Source organism: Typopeltis vanoorti, chromosome 3 (assembly GCF_054136105.1).
Source record: "Typopeltis vanoorti isolate ZY-2024b chromosome 3, IOZ_Tvanoo_1.0, whole genome shotgun sequence".
Taxonomy (NCBI): Eukaryota; Metazoa; Arthropoda; class Arachnida; order Uropygi; family Thelyphonidae; genus Typopeltis; species Typopeltis vanoorti.
Window position 1 is genome coordinate 60,588,706 of NC_143551.1, and position 23,320 is coordinate 60,612,025.

The window sequence follows — 23,320 nt, forward strand, 5'->3', positions numbered from 1 at the left end:
TTTTCACTAGAGGTCATTCCAGTAGAATAACATGTGATCAAATCATTGTTTCTTTAGCTTATAGTTAATAATGTAACTCAGCTTGTCTTGTATATTAATGTATGCTCCAGATAATTCTTGATCTGGAGCATACATCCAAATCTTCATGTGAAGATCGAAACATCAAGATAATAAAAATGTTTTTTTTTTTTTTTAACACGGTTGTAAATTCCATAAATTTTTAAAATGAGTAAGGAGTAATGAATAAAAGGTTAACTCTATACTGTGAAAGATAATATAATATGAATAGTACAGAAGAATATGTCATTCAGAAAAATGTGTCATATTTCATTATTTCACAGTAAGTTTTCTCCCCCATCCCATCTGTGAGATAATGCTTTTGTGTGAGTATGTGTGCACACAAGGTTAGAGCAATAAACTTCAGGAAGTTACCCTATATGTGTTGCCTTCTAACAATTATGCTGGTCTTTTTTCATTCTCTCTTACCTGATTATTTTCTCTACTTCTCCCAGAGTTTTATGTTTAATCCTGGTGATTTTCAGAATTAGAATGTCATACAACTGTGTTGAGTGGCAGCCTGTACAACCCATAGACATCTGGAAAATGGATTCCTGGTAGTGTGCTTGCACTGCTTTGGTCCCTGCTCTAGCAAGAGATAGCTCAGCTAGGATCAAAGGAAGTACCACTAATTTTTGCAAACAAACCTACTAATGATACTATTACAGTGAGCCTCCATCCCTATCTGAGGGGACAGAGTCAAAGGCTCACTCTGGCTATGGCAGGTGGGAGAACTTCAAAAGATTTAACTATGAATCTCCCTAATTCATTTTCCTAAGGGGCTCAAATACCACCTCAAGAAGTCAATGAAGAAATAATATCCAGAGAAAAAGAGACAAAAATAACTGAAACATCACATATACCATTATTTCTGCTTATATACAGTCTATATAAGCAGAAATGTCTTATGTAAAATGTCCAAGAGGTAAAATGTCATCATTTCTTCACACAGAAAGTGGATAGTCCTAAATCAGTAGAGAAACTCCATTCAAAAGTATATTCTGGTAGAAATATCAAGTAAAAAATCAAAACCTGTATACAACTCTAATATCAGAATGCAACTTCTTGACATCTCTAATGCTGAAATTAGCTCTTAGGTATCACATCAGGGAGTAACAGCTCTCAAGCATATATTTAAACATAGTGATGGTAATCTTATTCTAATCAGAAATATCCTCATGTTTAACTTCCAATATTTATCAAGGCAAGTTAACTAAACTAAAATACCCAATCTTTATGGAACCACTCTTGATATGTTCCTAAAAAATGAGTATGATTATAACCATTATGATACAAACTTTCCAGATAAACACAAAAACTAATACTGATGTAGTGACTATAGATACTAAAATATCTCCAAGTGTCCCAAATGAAGTAAATGATCTGTTAAATATTTTTTATTATTATTTATCCTGCACACGAGAGGTATAAGAACCTATAGCACATCAGTGACACGTATGAGGTGCAGATAAGGGTTGAGAAAGAAGAAACTTATTGATATTCTTCTGAAAGAATTCCTTCCTCTCTGGTCCACCTCTTTCGGTAGCCGATATCTTTCCATCCTAAACAGATGCTCTTTCCATTTCTTTCTATATTTCAGGATCTTTTCATTTACATTGTAAATATGTAGCTCTCTTCTGATGTCTTCATTTTTTATATGGTCCAATTTTGTGCATCTTTAAGTGCTATTAAAAATCTCATTTCTGCAGCTTGTATTTTACTTTCATCTTTCTTTTTTTAGCAGTCCATGTTTCTGAATGATATAACAGAGTGAGAGTGACCATTACTTTATAAAATTTTAATCGAGTTTCTCATCTTGATTTTGTTATTCAGCGTTCTTTTAATTGTTTCACAATTTTCTGAAATTTCTTAATTTTTTTCATTATATCTTTATCTTTTAGATATGTTATTATGCAGCCTAAATAACTAAACTTTGTCACTTGTTCTATTATTTTAGTTTCTATGACTATTTTTGATCTAACATGATCTCGATCTTTAAATGCCATGACTTTTTTTTTTTCTTTTGTGAAATTTTAAAATTGTATACTTATACGTTGGTAATACATAACTCTCAGATTTTAGAGAAAGAACAACGTATACTAAAATATTAATTAAAACACTTTAATACTTTATATATTTTGGTAACGTTATGTTACATTACCATCTTCAGGGATCACAAGATAATGTCCATGCAGGCACTAACACTAGTGCCTGTGTGATTCAATGATCGTACTGATGATGTCTTATGATACCTAAGAAGAAATATTTACAATTTCAAAAAGTTATTTACTGTGGCATGCATGTTATTCTATAGTTATGGATGCTCCACAGGTTTCACTATATAAGAATACGTAAACATGTAAGCTTTTCAACAGGTGCATAAACTTATGTTTTGTAACATTAAATTGACAACCATTACCCTTTGCTTAGAATGCCAAATTATTTAAATCATCCTGTAGGATATCTACATCACCTTTATCAACTGTTGCCCTCCACAATTTTGTATCATCAGCAAACAACTGAATACTTTCCTCCCCTGAGATCTTTCCCTATATTATTAATATAAAAATTAAAGAACATTGGCCTTTGCATAGAACCCTGAGGCACTCCACTAGTCACCCTCGTTGTCCTAGTTTGCACACCACTACTATCTAGTGTCTATCCCCCCCCCAATCCATGCCACTAGCTTCACGTCCATTCCCATTTCCTCCAACTTTTGTAAGTTTTCCATGCAGTATTTTGCCAAATGACTTTGCAAAGTCCAGCAATATCATGGTGTAACCATTTTCCTTATCTAATTCTGGATTTTACCTTTAACCAACATTTCTGCTACTTCAACCGCTATTAGCTATTATGTAATTTGCTAGTTCTGCCTATGTCAAATCCACTTTTATGTAATTCAATTATCCTACTCTCTTTTCACTTCCTTGGAACCCTGCTAGAGCTGAGACTTAAACTGAACAACTTCATCAGAGACACTACAAATTCTCTTGCACATCTACATAACACACGGCCAACATGCCATTCAGTTCCACTTGTGTATTCACATTGATACTTTTCAATATGCTAACGCCTGTTCAGCAACCTCAATTTTGACATTCTCTGTCACATCAGCAGCTGCAAAATCTCCAGCTTGATGATACCTTTGCAAAGTGATCACTCAGCAACTTCATTATTTCTTCTGATTCTGTCATCCTCATATTTGCTACTTGACAAAAAAGCTCTTTTGGATTTACTTTGGCCTGCTTAGCTAATTTTCTCTCAATATCTGATTTGGCCTTTCTTTACCATACTAGTCAACTTTTTTTTTTCTTGCAATTCTTGCTTTATAGTTCTACTCATCCACTTAACAGCCACTTGGTTTAATCTCCTGAGTGTGGATATGCAAGTCTGATACTACTTCTCTCAAGCAATCCCTGACCACTTCTCATGCCCTACTGATGTTTTTTTCTTGTTGCTTCTCAAAACATGGCATTGCTCCAAGATACTTCCTAAGTGTGTCCTAATTACTAGCTTTATATTACAACATAAATCCTTTTTTGACAGAGAATTCCATATTTAGTAACATCCCAGAACAAGACTGCATGGTCATTCTCCTCAATTAGAGGCAGAGGGTCTATCTTAGTTATGGATACATCTTCTGATGCTATTACCAGATCCAGCACTCACAAACCCCTAGTCCCCTAGGAGTGCTGAATCTGGTACATATCATCACGTGTAAACATGATATTTACATATCATCATGTTAACACATGATGCCCTTTGCATTACGTCAGAAGACTCCTGGTATGTTGGAATCTATCGATTAAGACAATAATAACACTATTGCTTGGGGCACATTTATGGAAATGATGAACAAACTGCATACAAACATGTCATAGGCTTGGACCATTTTGTTGTACCAACTCAGTATGAACAAAAATAATGTTCAACAATAAACATCTTTTCTTCCAACATCAACACCATTGCTACAGCTAAATATAATGGCGTAGACTCTACACGTGCTCTTCTATTACATGCATGCAGTCAAACGGCATATCTCACAGCATGTGTACTGAAGGGGGGGGTGTTAAAGTTCAGCTGTTCATTTTGTACCATACTGTATTAATATACTAATATAGTTAAAATTAGAAAAATTAAAATTATTATTAAAAAAAAAACTTTTTTTTTTTCAGAAAAAATAATGCAAACATCAAATATTAAGAATATTATTAGGAAGATTTCAATTCTATATATACATATATAGATAGATTTGAAACTAATAATATTTACCTTTCAGATGAGACATAACAGTAAATGTGGATCCAGGCAATGTCTGGACTTGTATGTAATAGTAGGAGTCTGTTTCTGGGTGATAAATAGTGTGAACTAAACTATCTTCCACATTGCTAGCATTTAGCCTTTCAAGGAAAGGGAATGCTCGGGCACGAACACCAAATTTATGAATACAGAATGATATGGCTTCACTCTCATGATTACTGGCATTGTATGATAAACAGCTGGAAATTATCACTTCCAATAACCATATGTCTTCAGGAACAAATACTCTGTATAAAATATATATATTCTTTGCATAAATATAATTATATACTTCATAGTCATTTTAAAATGGTTCTGTAAAAATGATTCAATTATAAAGGTAAAAAAAATATAGATTAAACCCAAAACAACACTGCAACCATCATTTTCTGGCATTTTACATATTCTGGCTTGCCTTGCTAGGCATTGTAAGAGAATTTAATGTTCCCTCTAACACTAGGAAAAAAAATAATTTTCTGATCATGTAAACAATTATTTTCTGGCATAATACTATACCAGAAGCTTTCAAAATAGCAAAATTTTGAAACTTATTTCAAAAATTATTTGAAAATTATTTCAACGTAAACACAAGAAGTAACATTTATTTTAGAGACCAGAGAACATTGTCATCTGCCTCTGTTCTGTGTTGTGCCAATCCAGACTTGTTGGATTTGTTGTGAAAAATATGAGATTGACGTTCTTGAATTATTTTTTCTATTGAATGTCCAGTTTGTCCAAAGTAGAAAAGATGGCCGTCACATGGAACTTGATTAAAACTAGGAAGAAACATGGTTGACAGTTTATCTTTAGAATATGGGAAATACGTGGATAGTTTATTAATGGAAATATAAGTAGCTACTAAATCATATTTCTTCAGAATTCTTAAAATAGGCTCTGATATGTAAGGGATTCCAGAGATGTATGGGATTTGAACTCAAGGTATTGATTCTTTGTTATTTTGGTTGGATTTGTAGGAGTCAAGAAGAGGTGTAGTTCTTTCAGAGAAGTCATTTAGTTTCATATACAGTTTGATATAGAGAGTTCTTCCTGTAACTGATAGGGAGGTGAACAATTAGTTCTGGCTTGTTGAATTAAACATTTCATGATTCCTACTTTTGAGAAGGATGATGTGCAGATTGTTGGAGAATGTATTGTCCAGTAAAAGCAGGTTTTCTATAAACTGATGTTGAGTAGATGAGAATAATGTTTAAAATGGATAATTTTTTGTCTTTTTCAACTTCCATAGTGAATTTGATACGAGGGTATAATGTATTGATTTTAGCTAAAAAAGTAGGTAAGGAATCTAAATTGTGAGGCCATAGATTTAAAATTACAACTGATGCTGTAATTTAACAACATCAGTTTATAGAAATAATTATATAATTTAATATAATTATTTTATAATCACTTTTATGATTAACCTTTTCTTCAGTGAAGCATAATGCTATTAGCGATTTAACATCACATGGCTCGTACTATTTCGGATAATTCAATTGTTTGCATTCTATCTTGTAAAATGTTGTTCAGGCCATTGATGATAGTTTGTTAGTTTCAAACTGAAATATTTGGCAGTATATTTAATAAATGTTACTTCTTGTGTATACGTTGAAATAATTTATGATAAAACTATGGCACAAGTTTCCCTCAAAACTAGAATTCTATTTCTTCGTGGGAAAAGCTTTACCAAAAAGACTGGTAAACTATCTGTATTACAGGGTAAGCTGCAAGCAAGGATTACCTTTTTTTAAAAAAATGCTGCAACCTTCAGATTATTCCAAACTTCACAAAGAAAAAGGAAACAATTAAATCACCTGGTGCTCATACTATCTACAGGAACACCAGCTGGTCTTTAGTCTGCAATCAACTCAGAGCAGCTAAACGAGATCTTGCCATTAATGTTCATCTTGTTACTGATCTCTGGACTTTCATCTCCTCAAACTTAGACCCACAGCTTTTCTACATAGTTCTTAATGTGGCTAAATGCTCTATGCAATGTTCATTTAATAAACAAAATCAACATCTAAAGCATAAATTCGATGTCTTTCTTGATAGACAAATCAAGCCTTTCCGGGTTCCAGAAAATTGGGTTATCAACTGGTCCGGATACCCCTTAACTGATAGTGAAACACTTATTCTTTCAAAAGGACATGAATTCGCCATAGTTCCAAAAAAGATACCATATTTAGATTTCCTCTCTAACATTGAACAAAACTTATTCATATCAATGATAAACCCTTAGAAAGAGTAAAGGACTTTCAATACCTTGGATCGTACATCAGCAATACAGAAAATGATATCAGAAAACGTAAACAGCTGGCTCTAGTCTTCCATAACAAACTCCGCCCCATCTGGAAATCATCATTAGTATCATTAAAGACAAAATTAAGACTATACCATACAACCAGTATATCGATCTTCTTGTATAGTTCTCAAACCTGGACAATAAGCACCAAAAAAACTACAGATCTAATTAACTCCTTTGGAATTACATGTCTCAGACTGATCCGTGGATACACCTGGATGGACCATGTCACTAACTCTGCTGTGCTAAATCTGGCTAAGCAAGAACCACTTGTCAGTATAGTCAAAAAACTACAACTCAGATGGCTTGGGCATCAACTCAGATTAATCCCATACTTGACTATTGAAGAATAACTTCCTTACCTCTACTTATTAGTGTGTTCTTCAATAGCCAAGTAATACACCTCAGCAATATATTCTCTAAACTTCAGCTCTCTGTCTACTACCAAACATAAATCCCTAGCATCATCTCTTTCTTGGAATACAGTTCTATCAATGTGGTACACAGCTTGTGATCTGTTTATCCCAAAATGCATAATTTTATATTTCACCACATTAAACTGACACCCCAATATCTTTTGTCCATACTCACAGCCTATTTAAATCTGCTTTGGCTAAAGATTTCCTAGTCTCACTCTTGTTACCTACAATTGCTACCTCTAATATTCTAACTACAATGACTTCACTGATCTATTTGGTTACCTAATCTCTAAAGGTTGATCACATACAGTCTAATTATCCTAACAGAGAGATAATCTTTGATGATTTTACTGTCCACAACACAGATTGGCTTTCCTTCTCCAAATTCACAGATTAAGCTGGAAAAGGAGCCAAACTGTTTGCTATCAGTAATGATTTAATAAAAGAAAATTCCCACCTAGAATTCCATATAATCCTCAAAATTCTCCCAATACCTTGGAGATTTTTTTAACCAGCTCTCCTCTTCGTAAGCCTGGCCACTTGTCTATGTCTCCTTTCTAGAGATCTTCCTTTTCCCAGTCATTCTCAGCTTTCTATTCTGTGGCATCACAACAGTGAAAACTGGGATGAATTTTGGGACCCCTCTGCCTCATCTGATTATTACTTCTGCCCTTATGATCTTATCATCTGCTCGGATCTAATAACAAAAATTATTTCACTGCTATGAGTGCTTTTATTCCTCATTCCACTATGAGGAATAAAAACACCTCATCCTGGCAAGAATTTCAACAGAAGGACATCAGAAAAATACTCAGTGGCCTTGATACCAATAAATCTCCTAGTTCTGATAGTATTCTTAACCAGATGTATCAAAAGATTGTGCTTCATGACTAACACCCATCTTGTTATTGCCTCTGCAAACTGTCATAAGGAAGGAAACTGTCATTAGCTAGCAACCATCTTATGGCATTCCTCCTTCCCTTCGTAAATGGATTGCCAGCTTCCTCTCCAATTGTTCAATTGCAGGTCATAGTGGATGGTTGCCTTTCATCAGATTTTTTAATTAATGCTGGTGCAATCTGGACTCAATGCTGGCACCCACACTCTTCCTCCTATTTATCAATGATGATGTCTCTCTCTAACATCCAATACTATTCAAAGGTAAGCTGATGACAGTACTCTCCATTCCTCATTTCATCTTTAAAACCTTGTAATGCTCAGGTAATTCATACTTAAAGATGTTTCAAGATCTTCCTTAAACCAGTATCTTAAACACTGATCTCATTGCCATTCTCAAGTGGGGTAAGGACAACCTGGTGAATTTTAATGCCATCAAAATACAATCATTCCTCATTTCCAGGAAGGAAAAAAGAATGCCTCGCTCTCTCTCTCACACACACTTTTGATATACAGGGGCAGTCCCCGGGTTACAAACGAGATACGTTCCTGAGAACGTCTTTAAGTCAGATTTGTATGTAACTCGGATCCCTGATGAACAGCTCATGTGCAGTAATAATAATAACAATACTATAATGGCTCATATGTGGCAATAATAATACAATGTATTACTGTAATAATAATAATAATAATATATACCTCTGTATCATAATTATAAGTTACAGAAACTATTGTGCTCTTTCTTTTAATTCAAACAAACAGAACATAAAAACAAACTTATACAAAAAGTTTAGATAGGCGATAGAAGAAATTTCAAAAAAGAATATTAAAGATTGCATCAATGTCTTGCAACCTCAGGGGTATTTCTGAGGCAAGAAGGTAGGCTAACATTAATCGGAAGGTGATGATGGAGATAGAGGATGGACCTGCTGAAGAATCAGGATTTGATTCTGTTTCACAAGCAGAACTTTAAATGGAATTTTCTTTTCTGAACAATAACATTCCACAGCAGGAATAAAACAGTTCAAGAACCAATATTCAAACATGGCAAGTGTGACCCAGGCACTTAAATTTGACTTCCAAATAACGGGAAAAGCTGCTTTAATAATGTGGTGAAATGCGGGTTTGTTTACATGCACAAAAAAAACTAGTTCCTAAATTATTTAATTATCCTTATGAGCCCGTTCATAAGTATGGAACACTGTAAGTTGGATCATCCATAACTCAGGGACCGCCTGTATTCTGCTTGCCAATCAGGACCAGTTTTCTCTTCTTGGGTTAACTCTCACATCTAATCTATCCTGGCAAAAGCACATCCGATTCATAGTCTCTTCAGCCTCCAAAAAACTTTGTGTGTGTGTGTGTGTGTATATATATATATCTACTCTATAATATAAAATGATAAGATATTTTTGTAACGTTTTTGTGTAACGTTTTTTCTCAAGTTATTTGAAATGTTTTGAAACTAATGGGCTGCCCTGAGTCTCGAGTCTTCAGAATTCAAGGAGAACCGGCCTACCAGTCTGGAACTCGGGGGGGGGGGGGGGGGTCGCCAGGATAAAGATCTGTTTCTGCTGAAGAGATAAAGAAACTCTTTCTTTCAAGAGTGGTCCAAATGTGTTCTTTTTTAGCTGGTATATTTTTTTCTACCCAGATAAGATGCAATTTGTTTAATTATCTTTATAAATTTTAAGTTCAGGTTAAAACTCAGAATATTTTTAATGCATTTTAGTATTGTTCTGTAGGCAGTTTTTGGTATTAAGACCACATTGTAATATAAAGAGTTTTTTGACTTGTATTTTAGTATTATTAAGTTTTTTCGTTTTTGTAAATAGAGGTGTATAGACTCAATTTCCTTGATTATTGAGGACGTTAAGATTGATTTTTAAGAATATGAGAAAATTATCATAGCAAAATACTTATATCTAGGATCTTACTTGTGTGCTGCTTAGATTTCTGTACAGAAATTTGAGCAGCACACAAGCTGCTTACCTATCAAGAGTATCTCATAAAAAAATTCGAATTTTTATTTGCTTCCCAATAATTTTTTGGGGCCTCAAAACAAAATGGTTTCTGGCACACATAATCCACTATGTGTATAAATGAAACAGATAAAAAAAAAAAGATCAGACTTATAGATTCAATCTAGGGCACCTGTACGGTAGAGTACAAAATGGGGAAAAGCCATACGCAGAACACCTGAGGAAGTGCCAACCATCTTGAGGGGAAAAAAAATTTAAGAAATTCTTAAAATTACATTAAAACTTGATGGAAGTTTTTTCACTTGGCTATGCTACCAATTATATATCTGGTTTAATCCTTTATCTAAGTGTACGCAAACAAAGTTTGTACCTGAAGTATTTTCAGGACTGGGGCAACTTGTGGTTAAAAGTGGTATAAGTTCTGATCACTTGCCTTAGTATCCAATAATGCAAAGCACATATTTTTATGGGTATGTATAATGCTATGCATTATGGAAAGGGTCACTATCCAGATCAGTTTTGACCTTTATTGAGGTCTTGTCAGTGGGAGCCAGATCTTAGTATCACCTCTGGAACATTACCTTAAGATGAGTGGTGATATGTCATTAAATCCTATCACCTTATTGACATCAAGGTTATTTATTTCCTCAAATACTTCCTGCTCACTCACTATTAAGCCATTCCCCCCCCCGATGTCCTCTACACAAGTTCCCGATGATTCCACTGTTATCAGGATGAAACACTCTTATAAATTGATCACTGATTACCTTAACAATGTCTTCTGCAACAGTTACCATTCTACCATTTTCATCTTACCATGATCATTCTTCCTTCTACTTCCTATATATATCTAAAAAAACTCTGAATTTTTCTTTGCCTGATTTGTCAATTTTTGTTCGTACTGCACTTTTGTTTTCCTTACTAACTGAGTCACTCTCCTGGCTTGTTCTTTATATGCTTTGTGTAATTGATTACTACCATTATTCTCCTGTATGTTCTCCAAAGTACCTTCTTTTTCTTCCAGATTTCATGTTTAAGTTCCCCATTTATCCATTTTATCCCTGCCTTATTCATCCTTTTGGCCTTCGGAATACATTCACAATAGATGCTGTTATGTATTTCTTTGTCAGCTCCCAAGAAGCATTTATTTCCTTACTGCTCAACTCTTCATTCCATGCTATAGCTCCAAGTGGTCTCCTAAGTTTGTCATAATCACCAGCTTTATAATTCCACAGTTATCTTTTCCAAACAAAAGTCTGCATATCGCTAGCCACAACCCAGCTGATCACTTCATAACTTCACTAACCTAACCTCACCAACTGGAGGAAAGTGTGCAACCCCACTCACAATTACATCATCTAATGAAATGATCAGATCTAAAACTCTCGATCCTTGCATGCCTTCCTTTACGTGCTGCCTGAGATAGTTATCTCTCAAGAATTTAAAAAATTTGTTTTCCTTATACCCATATGCTAGCTCTTCATTCCAATCTATACTGCCATAATTAAAATCACCTACAATAATTACCCTTCCTTTGTTCACTAATCCAAGTTGTGTATACATTTCTTCATCACCACCCTTCACATTCTCTGGCCTATAGTAACATCCAACTAAACATGTCTTCCTGTCAACTTCCATGTTACACCACACTACCTCATAATCATTGCCACTCTTTCATATCTACCTTATGTGGACATAATTGTTCTGCTATCATCAGCAGCACTTCCCCTCCCTTCTTGTCCTTTCTATCCTCGTGAAAAGTACTGTATCCTTCCATTTCTATTTCCATTAGAATATCATCTTATTAACCATGTTTCACTTATCCCAATGATTATGGGGCTAATAAACTAAATCAATTCCATCTCCCTTATTTCTGATACTTCTGGCATTTGAAAACCAACATAGTAATTCATTTTTAGGGCTATAACAAGTACTATCCAAGCCACTTTTTGGTTGCAATTTCTCCACCACACCTGCCCTTGCCCAATCACCTTTATCACTACTTATCAACTTACCACACAAACATATATCCATTCAGTCCCAACTTCCCCACCCACATATACTCCGTCTTCATATGCACATTCACTGCCACTTTCAACATCCACTATCCCATGTCTCCATGGCCTAGGGATAGTGGATGTTGAAAGTGGATGTCCCCTCCCTCCCTGTTCTATACATCACACACTATTTCCACTGCCAAACCCTTCTGTCACTTCAATACTACTCTCCTGATTTTTCACTTCATCTCTTACTTCTGATCTCTTGCATGCATCACACACAAAGTGCTTCCATCCAGTGCACTCATTCCAAAGCCATTCAAATGCAACCCATCACACCTGTATAATTCCATTCTTCTCCCAAACGTATGCCATACATCCACAAACTATTTTCTCTTCTCCTCATACAGCTCTGCTAGCATACCATTCATGATTCTGGCTCTCAGTCTCAACTCATCCTTGTCATACCTCGGCAACACACTGACAACCTTTCCCACTATACTCTTGTTGTGTCCTGAATAAACCAAGAAAAAGAATTACCATTTAATTATTCAGGAACAACTCTCTTTAAATAAGGGCAGAGAATGTGGTGTGTTGGCTATATACTGGAAACATATTTATATGTATATAACACCAAAATAGGAGTAAGAAATTATATGACAAATGAAAGAAAATTGTAAGACCTAACCTGTTATGTATAAGGGTCAGATAAAGAAATTATTTAAATATTGAATTAATTTAAGAACCCCATTTCATGTGTCATAAGATAGCAAAATCTGTAAGCCAGAGTCCAAGGGTCACCTTTTGACCGTCCAGTGTTACGTGTGCCAGGGGGGATTATGAGAAAGAGAAACTAGAGCACTTTCTAAGAAAACACACCAAGCGCACGCGTGATGTAGTGGAAGGAGCTGGACGGCGTGACAAAAACTCATGTGACCGCGTTGGCGGGCATCGCGATACACGAGAAACACCGGGAAGAGCATGAAAACAAATAGGTCAAGCAACCCCCACTCGAGGCTTTTTGGTTCCTGTTTCCTGACCTCTCGGATGTTGGTCCAGTCCGCACCGACGGAGAAGTTCCAGGCTGGCCATGGAAGGAATAGGGCTAGCTATTTCCTAGGACTAGGATAGCTGAGCAATGTCTTGCGATGGAAGAACCAAGTAGATGCTGTTCGGTCTGGCTAAGCTCCTGAGTCATATTGCCCTTCCCGCTGAGAATCTGGCTGTACAGATGTCAAAGGTGACCAGACGAGCAGCAGACTGAGAAGAAGCCTTGATGCCCAGACAAGGCAGAAGAAAGGAATGAGTATCATTTCAGAGACAGCAATGTAGACTCTTGTATTATTATATTCACAGTTGAGGAATTGTGTGTGTTTTCCTAAGAACATTTTGTGTAGTGGACTTAATATATGGAACTTTAGGAACTGCCTCCAACTTGGCATAGACCCATCTTTGTTTGAGAACTGTCTGCCTAGAATGGCTCTATTTATTTTGTATGAATTAATTGTATTGTGTTAAGTGACATAACTAGTGACCACGTGAGTGTAGAATGTGTGATAACTTGTGATGAGATAATGTTAAGTTACATATAGAGGTGGTGCAAGTAAATTTGTTCATGTGTTTCATTAGTAGTAATGAACCAGAAATCTTACTTAAATTTGATTCAGATTACATAGTAGTAAGACTTTCATGTATCTTTTCTTTAATTAATAAATATGTTTCTTAGTACCTGCCTAATCTGACTTAGTATATGAATTCAAATAGCCACTCAAAAAATTATTATCGAACTTAGCGGGAGGAACCCACGTGTATAATTAAATAAAGCGGACCACGACTGCATGCAGGAATATAGTGAACAGAAGTTAGATATTTATTGTAGTTTAGTTACTGTGTATCATTCTGAGAGAGCCATCCTAGATAAGAGTCTCATCTATCCTCGGTATTGGCTGGTGCAGTTAAAAAATAAATTCATCAATGCTTATCACGTGAACTGTCTCAGAAGATATGTTAATAGCTGCGTCTCATTCTAGGACAAAGCCCTAATCATTAAGTATCCTACACGTGATTAAACTTAAGAGCGGCCAAAGAATTTGCTTGTTTAAAAAGGGGAAAGATTTAAGAGAACAACGAGTTAAGTATAGACTAACCTTAAAGGCTAAAATAAAAAGAGAAATTAAATAGAGAAGAAGGTATAACAAATGGCACAGCCGGTAAGATTTATTTAGATAGATAACAAAAGCACGATATAACACTCTTTCACTCTTCTCAATGAACTCCTGATATTCACCCTTACATTCTCCTTATGTTCACTTAAATCATTTGACCCCACAACCACCACTAATTCTCTTGCTTGTTTCCTCCTCATGTCCAAAGTTTGAATTATCTTGTTCAATCTCCCTCCTGGACAGCAGACATTATGGACTCCCTCATTAACTAATCCTCTAACAATGAAATCTCCATACACTGCTATTCTGGAATTACTCATCACATCCTTTACCCTTTTTTTCTTTCATTCTATTCTTTTGCACACTTTCATTAGTTTCCACTAAACATCTAATATCACTCTGCATATTCCTGATATTATTTTTCACATTCAATAACTGTTTCATCAACTCTTGCATTTTTCTGACAATTTCCCTCTCTATCACTCTTGCAGTCTCACTACCTCTCATTCTGCTGCACTTTACTTCCGTTTCCTCATTCAGCACCTTACTTCTGTTTCCTCATTCATACTTTCTTTCACTCCCTTACCACTAACTTTCACTTCTACATTTTGCATTCTTTTACTCCCTCAGTTTTACTAGCTTTCATTTCATTTCCATTTCTTTCATTTATGCCATCTTTTATCTTTTCAGTCTGTTTTGCATTCATTGCCTTGTGGGCTAATAATATATCGCACGCCCAATAAATCCATACTTCTCCCGTCTCCTGTTCATTCTTTCTTTTTTCCCTCTCTCTCTCTCCACAAACATCTCTTACATTCTGCCATGAATACATATTACACTAACGACATCGAATCATTTCTATCTAAACATTCTGGACAAAACAATGCATCCTACTTCGTGGCTACTTGTTCTATGAAACTGATCACTGTCTCTTTAAGCAAAACAATGCTCCATATCATAAGGCTGCTGCTGCTGTAACTGTGCGGTTTGTGAACATGAATGTCACCATACTTGACTAGCCTCCATAGAGCCCTGATCTCAATCTTACTAAACATCTCTGGGATGAAATGGAGCATCAGGTGAAGTCAAGGGAGGTCTGTCCCACAACAGTCCAAGACCTTATTACATACCTATAGGAAGAATGGTCCAAAATTCCCATTGATTACTATTGTGCACTTATGGAAAGTATGCCCCATAGAATCGCTACAGAGCAAGGAAGTCCTACATCTTATTAAGGGGGTATCATGGCTATTTGTTCCTCCCACTATGACTTCTTTCCAAGAAGTCATAGTGGGAGGAAGTCTTATCCATTGACTTATCCATCTAAAGTCTTATCCATTGACTTCTTTCCAAGAAGTGTATGTATATATATATATATAATATAATGCTGTGTCATTTCATTTTCTAATTAAATTAAATTTTATTTCAAATGACTTAATTTTAAATTTGGGCCTTAATTGTAATCTTATTTTACTGGAACCACCCATTAGGTGTCATCTAGCACATTTCTCAGCTCTGTAAATAAAGATTAACATTCTTTGTTGTAGCTTCACCTAATGCACTGATGATGACCAGTTATTTTCTGGTCGAAATATTTGCAATAATCTTCTTCTTCTTCTGCAGCTTCTCCCACTTAAGTGGGGTCACTGTTTGTTATGAGTCTCCTCCACACCTTCCTGTCTTGGGCTGTCACCACATCCAAGTTCTTCATCTTCAAGTCCTCTTCTACCAGCTCCCTCCATCTCTTCTTTGGCCGCCCACGCTTCCGCCTTCCTTGCACATCCATCTGCATGACCCTTCTTCCCACATATTCGTCCTCCCTCCTCATCACATGACCAAACCATCTCAACCTTGCCTCCTGTATTTTCGCTCCTAAGTTCGTAACTTTCACTGTTCCCCTGACATAGTCATTTCTCAGATGATCCTTTCTGGTCACACCGCACATCCACCTAAGCATTCTCATCTCTGCTACTTCCATCCTGCTGATGTTATTTTTCCTCAGGGCCACAGTTTCTATAGCATATGTCATAGCTGGCCTCACTACTGTCCTATAAATTTTGCCTTTCAGATTGATCGGCACCCTCTTATCACATAACACTCCAGCCATCTCCCTCCAGTTCCTCCAACCTGCTTGTATCCTGCATCCCACTTCCTTCTCACCTCCTCCATCTTCTTCCACTGTCGAACCTAAGTATCTAAAGTCTCTCACCTTCCTGATGACATTTCCTTCCAGCTCCAGGTCTGTCTCCTGGCCACCGCCCACTGCGCAACACATATACTCTGTCTTACTTCTGCTCAGTCTCATACCTCTCTCTTCCAGTACTTTTCTCCATCTTTCCAGTTTAGTTTCTGCTTCTTCTCTTGTATCTACACACAGCAAGATGTCATCTGCATACAACATTGTCCAAGGTGCATCTTCTCTCACCTCCTCTGTTACCACCTCCATCACAATATTAAACAGAAACGGACTTAATGCTGACCCTTGATGCAAGCCAACTGTTACTTGAAAACTTTCTGTCTGTCCCAAACAGGTCCGAACACTTGTCTTCACATTTCTGTACATTTCCTGCACCAACCTGACATATTTCTCCGGCACCTTCTTCTCCCTCAGACACCTCCAGACTTCTTGCCTTGGCACTCTATCGTATGCTTTCTCCAGATCAATAAATACCAGATGTAGCTCCCTTTGTTTCTCTCGATATTTTTCCATCATCTGTCGTAACCCAAAGATAGCATCTGTTGTTGATCTACCAGGCATGAAGCCAATATTTGCAATATTTGCAATTTGAAATATTTGCAATAATAATATTACTATATTCTTATGAATATGTGTCTAATTATTATTAATATCTTTCTTGCAAGAAATAACACAGGGTAGCACTGAAGTTCACAAGGTTGGGCTAGCTCCACTAGAGAATGGTAAAAATTCATTCAAAAAATCATTCATTCAAGAAACCACAGTGCTTAGACATTGAGCTTCAACATCATTTGCAACTAATGCCTTAAACCAGGGGTCTCAAACTCAAATGCAGCAAAGGGTCAGCCAATTAGATGTATATCAGATGCTAGTCATATTCAATATTATTCTGTGAACCAAAACATAAACTAAAAAAAAAGAAAGGCTCTAACAAAGGCCCTTTTGTTGCCAGGCCTTTACGACTTACATAAACAGTTACACCACCATTTAAATTCTAAATTTAGAACTTTTTTATTTTTAAATTTTAAAAATATAACAAGCTTAGAAAATATAAGTTTAATTACATTTTATTCATACTTTAAGAAAATTATTTAAATACATAATTTTGACTACAAAAATAAAGATTTTTATCTGTGAGTCCTTTTTTTAATTTGATTTTGATCCTGAAACCTGACATCTTTTCCTCTGTACTAGCATATCAATATCTGCTTTTTCGTTTCGTGTTGAAATATGAAGTATTGCATTTAATCTAGAATCTTTTATCCGTGAGTGGAACTTTGACTTATTAAGTTTCATAATTGAAAATAATTGCTCACATACAGTGGTGCTTCCAAAGATTGACAACATTTTTGCACAATAAATTTTATATTTGGGATATTTACTGCCGAAGTATTTATAAAAATTTGGTATACCAACTTCTTTATATTTATTTTTTAGTTCAGTATTGCACTGGAGTTCAATTACTTCCATTTGTAATTCTTCATCAACATTTTGAATATTAATTAAAAAAGGTGAACTGAATAATAATAATTCATTTTCAAACTGGTTGAAATCAGAAAATCTTTTTTCAAATTAAATTTTCAATTCTTCAATTTGAGGAATGTACTTTCAGCATCATTATTATTTCGAGAAATCGATTTAATTGTAGTAAAGTGGGCTATATTATTCTTTGCCAACTGGGTTTGCTAAACATAGAGTTTTGCCAGAAATGACTTAATTGAATCATACATATGACATATCAACTGTTCACATCCTTGCAGAGCAGTATTCAAAGTATTTAAGTGGCTTGTTATGTCAACTAAAAAGGCCAAGTCTTTGCACCAATCTTCATCAGTGCGGTGAGCTGTGGAATCAATTTTCCTTTGGATGAAGTAAACATGTGTCAATTTCTTTTAAGAGTTCAAAAAATCTTTTTAAAACGACGCAACGACTAAGCCACCTAACCTCCATATAATAAAACAAACTGCTGTATTGTGAATCCAATTCATCCAACAAAACATTGAATTGTTGATGATTCTAGATGTGAAGCGTATCCAGTTTACTATTTTAATTACTACACTCATGACGTGTCCCATCTTTAGTTTTTTAGCATAAAGTGACTCCTGGTGTATTATGCAATGAAACGATTTAAGTTTGTCCTTGCACAACATTTCCTTTTTCATTTGAAGTTTTGTAACAAGTCCAACGTTAACACCAACCATAACAAGAGCCCCATCTCTAGTCACACTTACTAATTCTGACCAGTCCGTGTTAGCATTTTCAAGACTTTTCTCAATACACAAATATGTCATTTCCTGTCATTATTTCTGACATAGGCACTATATCCAATACTTCTTCAGTCACATTCATATCATCATCAATGCCATGAATAAATATTGCTAACTGGGAAGTATTAATAATGTCTGTACATTCGTCAACTACAATGGAAAAACGCTACAAAACTCTTTATTTTTTCATGCAAATTTTTTTTCTGGACATATGATTTCGACTGCATTTAAAATACAATTTTTAATAAATTCTCCATCAATAAAAGGTTTTGAAGCCTGAGCAATTTTTTTACTTATGACGTAACTACATTTAACAGCAGCATCACTTGTTGTGATAACATTCGAAAATATCCTCTGTTGAAACTTCAGTTCATTTTATAAATCTTTAAGATTGTCATCACGCATCTTTTCTGTATATTTATCACAGTTCTTATGGTTTGTTTCATAATGGCATTTTAGGTTATATTCTTTCACCACGGCGACACTTTGTCTACATATCAAACATGTTGGAATATTTTTTACTTCCACAAAGAAATATGTCTTCTCCCATTTATCTTGAAAAGTACTGCCTTCTTGATCTATTTTTTTCTTTTTTTAATTTTAAATTAAAACATTGTTATGGGCAAAAAAAAACATATAAGTTATTGAGTATCTTTTTATTAACACAATGGTAACCCGTAACTTATTGACATTGTGTCATGTGGCTTAAAATGGCTGTGACAAGTAACTTCCATTCAGTGTTGCCAACATTTGATGATAGAAACATGGTACAAAGAATTGTAGTAATAAGTTTTACTTTTGTTGAAAGCTGTCATAAAACATTTAGAAGTTTGAATTTTTTTCTGTTTTAATCCCCGCAGGACGTTAGAAACATCGATTTTTAGAAAAGAAATCATTAAGGTCATGGGCCGGATAAGAAGCCTTCACAGGCTGTATCTGGCCCACAGGCCGCCAGTTTGCGACCCCTGCCTTAAACAATGATTTCATACCATCTTTTAATGGTGCCAGGAAAACCCTGTACTTTCAATTCTATCAAAAAATTGCAGTTTTGTCTTTATTCTTACAAAAGGAGTTTTAGCTCAGTATGACACAAATCATCACACAAGATTAGATCTTGCTTCTTGGACAGATATTTGCCTCCATCCTCTCCTGCATAAACACATCACACCAGTTATGTGATGTGTTTATGTCAAAGCATTACTTTTCACCCAGCTACTGACTACATACACAAATCTCAAATTCAATTTCTTTCAGTGCATAGTACAGCTCTGTATGAAAGAAACTGTTGAGGCTAGGAATTTAGGAGTAATTGTGGACAAGTTTGAAGTTCAAAAGATGTATTGCAAAGTGAGCAAAATATCTCAAAGAATCACCTGGACATTAAAACAATAGCTTTGATATGACCACATCTGGACTACTATGTGCAGACTTCACTGACTGGGTTTCTTGGAGATGTGGAAGTAGCACAGAGAATTTATAGGTGAGTGACCAAAAGGGGATCTGGTTTGTAGTATGCTCTCTATAAGGACAAAGTGAAGTTTTTCGAGTTAAAATGTGAGTTAAATAGAGGGCTAAATAGAAATACATACTGGGAAGGAGGGGGGGGGGGAATGTTATAGACCAGATGATAAATAAGTTTTCCAGTATATAACTAGACAGGAGAGAGCAAGGGATCATCCTTGGAAGTGGTATAAGAGTGTGGTTAGCACTCTTATACCACTCACCAAGCAAGAGTTTTTGCTTGGTGAGCAGTATATGAGCGGAATAGAGTGACAGAAGTAGTTGCAAATATTATGTTGGCATACAATTTTAAGGAACAATCATAACAGCCACTGTATCATTAACAGTGAATGTGGACCTCTCAACATGTCTTGACTCCATTGAGATGCCCATGTAATAATAATGATGATGCATTATATATGTCACAGTTGACTCTCACTCTAATGAACTTGTAGGGACTGACAATTCAATATAATGAGTAAATTTTCTTTAAAATAGTTTTTCTATAGGTGTTTTCAGGAACTATTATAGCAAATGAATTTGACATAAAGCCACGCACACACACACAAGAACAATGTAATATGCAACTGAACAATTCTAAATTTGTGCAAGATTTAATAATTCTAAATGGAAAATAAGAGTTCTAGAATTTTATGCAAATCAGACAATAATTACTACTTTTACAAGAAAATTGAACACACAAATACCAAAATAAAAACCAAAACTGTTTTATTGTTGTGTTTTTGTTTCCTTGTAAATAAGAGTACTTTGCAGTGAATATTTTCATATTTACTTAAAATAGCTCATCTGTCCTGTAGGTGTAATATTTACTGGAACTGATGGATTCAATAAATAGACATCAGGCTGATGATTCCAAGCTGCAACACTCCCCAAACTATAGTGACACTTATGATTGATGCCCTAAAACAAAAGCAAGTTAGTTTTATTTTCTCTATTTAAATAAAATATCAAAAAGTAATATAAGATGCATCAAATAAGAGATAATAAAAATAATAACCAATAAATTATTCCTTGTTATGGAGATATTTTCTTAAGCTAATTTGAGAAATATCAAACAATTCCTAAGAGATGCAAATGTATGTGATGTTCAACTTCTGATTTGTTGTCCTCCCACATCCACACTTTTTTTTTTTTTTTTTTGTAAAATTGCAGTGTAAATTGAAATATTGAAATATTTTCACTAAATTATTATTATTATTGCAATGGTAATCTCCATGAAGTTCAAAGACCCATGTTTATACAATACCTAACATACCTAACATTCACAACAAATTCTGGCAGACAGAACAAGAGATGAAAGCAAAAAATCTGGTTCCAATGTACTCACCTAATCATATGCTTTCTCACTTTCCAGGGGAAAAGTCCCTTGTTCTGTCCACTTAAGTCAAATGAAAAAAAAAAATTCTCTACATCAATCCTATTAAATCTTTTGGTAACTTAAAATGTTTCTATCGTATTTCTTCTTTTATGTCTATCAGACAACTTCTACAATCCACAAACTCATTCTATTCTCATGCAGAGAGTTCCACAGACCACTCACTTCAGCCACTTGCCTCTGAATCCTCTTTACCACTTCCTCATTTCAAAGAAACACAGATGACCAGTTGTCTCGCAGCCTTACAGAAAGGAATAACTCCTTATCACTACTTGTTAGTGGGTTCTCAAAAACCAGCGAACTAACTTGGACACTTTTTTTTTTGCAGCTCTCTGAATTCCTTATTCACCAACACACCCAAATCTGACCTACAATAGGTTCCTGAATCTTACATTACTGTAGTATACAGCTTGTAATATTTTCATCTCAAAATGAATAATTTTTCACTTTTCCACATTAAATTGACCCACTGCATTTCTCTATTGAGTCTTCCAGGTAAGTTTTATGCAACCATATTTAAGAAGCTAAGAAACCTTGTGGAAGAGAAAGCTGTAGAAGAACCAGCTGAGTTCAGGCCAAACAGGCATTGTCAGCATCAGATTTTCATCTTATGACAAATAGTTAAAAATCATGGAAATATAAGTATTCATAATTGAATTTGTAGATCTGGAAAAGGAATATTTGAGAAAATTGCCAAGAGAAAAGTTGTTCAAAATGCTACAATTATATGCTGTAAATGGGACATTATACACAATAGTCTATATTTCAATAGCAAACCAGCAGTTAGACATTTCATATCAATCTCAATCAAAACTAGATATACTGTCCCTTCTTACTATATGCAGATATTATTATTATTATCATCATATGAGACTTCCAGGGGAGTCAAAGGCTCATCAAGGGAGGCTATCCAAACCAGTTGTCATACATTACCTTAAAAATCATTCACACTAGATGCACTCACTCATTGCTCTGGGAGCAATGAGTGAGTTGGATCTAGAATCTAGCTCTTACCCTTTCTTAACTGCAAAATAACTTAACTTCCATGGATGTCCTTATGTTCTCTACTCACCTTCCATATAACAAAAATTTGATCAGATGATATCCTGTAACAGCCATTCAAAAGTTTATAGACTTTTATCATATCACTTATCTTTTTCCAGTGTTAATCAGCATCTGCAGTCCATACACTTTCATCTGTCATCATAATCTACTTCCATAATCCCATAATATAATCTTTATAACTCTTTTTTGCACCCTTTCAACAGCATCTTGATCCCCCTTGGAACACAGGACACAAATCTGTGCACAGTACGGCTGTGATCTTATCAAGGCATTGTAAAGAGGCTAAATGACTTTCTTATCTTTACATGAATGTTCGCTTTAACTTTGAAATATTCTTCGAGTTGTATTTGCAAATTTTGCTATGTGACCTTTGAACTTAAATATTCCTGTCCAACATTATGCCAAGATCCCTGGTTTCATCAGTTTCTTGTAGCATAACCCCACTAATATAATATGCTGTTGGAAATCTCATCACGCAAAATGCATAACTTTACGCTTACTAACATTAAAATGACGGTCGTTTACATTTTCAAAAATTTCCAGCCTATTCAAATCATTTGTAAGTGCCAGATATAGTAACATCCCTGATTGCAACGCTTATCTTTGCATCACCAGCCAACAATTGAGCATCTGTTAGATCCTTTCTAAGGTCATTAACTTTTCATTAGATTGAACAACAATGGTCCAAGGACTGAATACTGGTGTATACACCTTAAATCTGGCAAATTCACACCCACTGTATATCACTTTTTGATACCTGTCTGTCAACCATCCAAT

At 35.2% G+C, this 23,320-nt stretch overlaps 1 protein-coding gene across 1 annotated transcript in view; it reads right to left on the reverse strand.

Moving 5' to 3' along the window:
* The window catches only part of LOC150108188 (post-GPI attachment to proteins factor 6-like), a 256,316-nt gene that overhangs the window by 98,068 nt on the left and 134,928 nt on the right, over nucleotides 1–23,320 (reverse strand). Inside the window, exons 5-6 of the mRNA XM_090390640.1 lie at nucleotides 20,876–21,003; nucleotides 4,330–4,604 (exon numbers count right to left, since the gene is read on the reverse strand). Coding sequence (XP_090246766.1) covers nucleotides 4,330–4,604; nucleotides 20,876–21,003 — 403 coding nt within the window. The remainder of the gene's footprint in view (nucleotides 1–4,329; nucleotides 4,605–20,875; nucleotides 21,004–23,320) is intronic.